Source organism: Etheostoma spectabile, chromosome 2, assembly GCF_008692095.1.
Source record: "Etheostoma spectabile isolate EspeVRDwgs_2016 chromosome 2, UIUC_Espe_1.0, whole genome shotgun sequence".
NCBI lineage: Eukaryota > Metazoa > Chordata > Actinopteri > Perciformes > Percidae > Etheostoma > Etheostoma spectabile.
The window spans coordinates 4,608,511-4,611,801 of record NC_045734.1 but is presented as its reverse complement, the minus strand read 5'-3'; the positions used below and the strand labels follow the sequence as shown (position 1 = coordinate 4,611,801).

At 40.3% G+C, this 3,291-nt stretch overlaps 2 protein-coding genes across 17 annotated transcripts in view; one reads left to right on the top strand and one right to left on the bottom strand.

The window, feature by feature from the left end:
* The window catches only part of LOC116705861 (zinc finger protein Aiolos), a 59,314-nt gene that overhangs the window by 19,470 nt on the left and 36,553 nt on the right, over nucleotides 1–3,291 (top strand). The gene's annotated exons all lie outside the window — the stretch shown is intronic.
* The window catches only part of LOC116705922 (SWI/SNF-related matrix-associated actin-dependent regulator of chromatin subfamily E member 1), an 11,175-nt gene that overhangs the window by 5,133 nt on the left and 2,751 nt on the right, over nucleotides 1–3,291 (bottom strand). For 10 of the 12 annotated variants that reach the window (XM_032542482.1, XM_032542461.1, XM_032542481.1 and 7 more), the window contains 3 exons: nucleotides 3,067–3,147; nucleotides 2,608–2,739; nucleotides 2,224–2,395 (listed from right to left, as the gene is read on the bottom strand). In XM_032542482.1, the coding sequence (XP_032398373.1) occupies nucleotides 2,224–2,395; nucleotides 2,608–2,739; nucleotides 3,067–3,147 (385 nt within the window). The remainder of the gene's footprint in view (nucleotides 1–2,223; nucleotides 2,396–2,607; nucleotides 2,740–3,066; nucleotides 3,148–3,291) is intronic. The other 2 variants (XM_032542469.1, XM_032542478.1) reach the window with 1 other exon arrangement.

Below are 3,291 nucleotides of genomic sequence, written 5' to 3'. Positions count from 1 at the left end.
AAATGAATGGAAACACCTTAAAATGTCTCAAATCAACTCAATATACCAATTCGGTCGCAAAACAGCATGTGACGTCATTACGCACAGGTTTTTTATTTGCTGTAAAGCCGTTGGATGAAAACACACTTTCACCAGCTTTATTCGCAAGAGTTTTTTTTTTTTACCAAACTTCAGATAATTTGACTGACAAGTGGATGGAAACTCATCTAATGAGTGAATCTCATCCTACTATATATTGGATTTTAAAAATCATTTTTAGGTAACTATATACGGTAGCTGGATTAGTTGTATATTGTAGCTCAATCTGCATTATATTTACCAATTGGTTCCCCTTTTATAGTTCCATTTGCCAATGCTGTTCAACACTGCCATATACCAGGCTTTGTTGTGGCAAAACTTTGCTAAACCTCTCTGTGATGCAACAAGAACTCTCATCACCTAAACTTGTAGCTGCTGTGCACCCATGTGTGCACCCTTGAAACTTTCCAGAGAGCAGAAATGAATGTCATCTACCATGCTGAGAGTTTCAAAGGTACTCAAGTAGTTGGTCTAATACCACAACAGGAAACAGTCAGGGGCGGTAATACGTTCTGAAGCTTGTGTGTGTGACAATTAAGCTTCTCTTATGGTCACAAATTCAATAGAATTCAGTCTTACTATTCTGTGGAACTTGCTATTTTTCACATTTTCCAACAACACAATACACACTGAGTAGGGCGTTTGATCTAATCGCAATTGCAATATCACAAAAAATTGTGCGATTTGAGTATCCTAAAAAAAAAGGTGTGCTGTCTGCGTGACGCTGTGTGCACTCCACGTTGTACAGCCTTCACTTTACCAAAAGTATTAACAACACATGAAGCCACCGTGTCCTAAGAAGCTTTGTGTTCTCCATCAACTCACTTCACATCGTCTTTGCCGTCTCGTTTCTCTCACACAGCCGCTACACTACTCCAACACCGTTTGACAGTTGCTCTCCTCGCTTGTCTTTCTCGCGCTTACTAATGCCTCATTCATGGTTCTAAGTTGAATCAGCCCTCTGAATTATGCTACCCTATGGATGTATTAAGCGTAATAACGTCAAAAAGTTGTCAAAAGTGTAGATGGGTTCAGAGCATGCAGACACCAGAGGTCGTACAAAGTATATTTTAAGTATCTTATTCATGAGTTATTACATTACAACCATCTAGAGTATCATTGTTTATAAGGGCATACAAAATGTATTTTTAATTTTTTTAACTACTACATTTTTTATATTTCTTCTACTGCTCATTTAACTATGTTCCAGATAAAATGTACACATTTACAAATTTTAGTAGCTTATTGACTGTATTTTCCTTGATAATCGAGTAAACTCATAACATTTCACAATCAGAAATTACTTTTTCTCCAAATCGTGCAGTACTAACTCTGAACGATTAATCTTGTTTCAGATTATTTTGCATTACAGATTTTGAAATAAAACATGGCACATCCTGAATGCTAAATATTGTCCCAATGAAATTACAACCATGACAAATATAGCTAATTTAGTCTTGCTGGTTGGTTCTTCTGCTGAACGTAACCAGAATACAGACTTATCCCTAGCATGATAAAAAAATGTTATGTGTGTATTTTTGTTCTTCTGATGTTTAGATGAAACCGGTAAATGGCAGCAGCTTGGAGTAGAATTTCTTTAAGACTGTATTTATTAACAAATACAGTTGCAATCTCTGAGTATTTAGCCACCCAAAGAGCTAAATCTTATTTAATCATTGACATACGTGCAGTCTGTGGAGAACATAACCAACTGGGATACCAGCTCTGACATTTTTATGGTCTGGGGTGTTTCTAAATAGCAATTGGTTTTATCTGTAGTTTTCCTGTACATCATTATCTTCCACTGTAACCCAGCCGGACCCCAGACAGGCATCATTTCCTTGAGGTGGGTGTAACTCAGACGTCTTCTTCTGGCTTGTGTATGCAACATGTGTGCGTGTCAGTCTTTAAAACAACAGAGAAAAGAATGTAAATTTTGCAATTATGTCTAAACCAAGGCCAAGAATACTACAAAATGTAAACAGTTGTGCAAAATAAAGAGAAATGCTGTTCCATTTTGCAGCTTAAACGCAGAAATGGGGAGGGAGAGATAACACAGTTTCTGGGTGTGTGTGTGGACTGGCAGCTCTGTGTGGTCGTGCTACAGTAATTACAGCTCTGTCACAGGGAGCTGAGTAGCCTTACCATCTGGATCCTCTGCTGGCTGAATGCTCATGTAGGGCTCGCCCTTGTCCAGTCTGGACTGCCTTTGGCGGCTCTCCTCTTCCAGAGCTGCCTCGGCCCGGCTTTTTGCATTGACGTAAGCCAGGTAGGCTGGCGAGTTGTGATAGGCCTTCATGCTCTCATTATACTCAATCTATGGTGGAAGAGATGACAGGAATGACGAGGAAACAGATGACAAGCAGACACAACATGGGCCCTTGTTTCTATCAACTACTACATAATAAGGAAAGAGGAGAAAAGAGAAAAGGCAGGAATGATGACAGGAGGGACCCACAACAGTTGGAGACACATCTACTGGTCACCCATCAGAAAAACCCCTTAAACACCCCTTGTAAAACAACCAACCTTCTCTGCTTCGTAGTCATTCAAATAATCCTGTTTCTCCTCATCAGTGAGGTCCCTCCACATGCCACCGATTATCTTCCCAATTTCCCATAGCTTCAGATCAGGATTGGAGGCTTTTACTTGATCCCAAACCTGGTGATGAGAACCAGACATGGGTGTGGGGTTGGGTTGGAGGGGCTATATGTGGTTATCTCTTTGCAGAGAGGTCACAAACCAGAGGAGGCCGTGTGCTTTAAACTTCATCTCCATGGTGATGAATCCCACTATGTGTTGTGGACAGTCCTAGCTAAGCTGGCTTGATTTGGCTTCACACCTACCTCAATAAACTATTAGTGTCTGAAACAACATGTATGTCTTACTTCCTCTGAGCTGATGGAGTATCTTAAAAGCAAAGCATTCCTTTCTTCCAACAGAGCACATGATGATGCAAAAGGCAGCAGTCACACACTGTGTACTTACCTTGCGACTATATCTCATATATGGCATCAATGGCTTATCAGGTGGCTTGGGTGGCTTGGGGATATTAATTCCAGAGGAATTCTGGTAAAGACAGAAAAGTCACTTTAAGGCACGGTTGCTGTGGAGTTCTCAGGCAACCATTTAAACACTCTCGCTAGGCTGACTACAGCTCCTGAAATTACATGCAGGCGCATGGTTAAGTAATTTGACATAAAACTGTAAAAA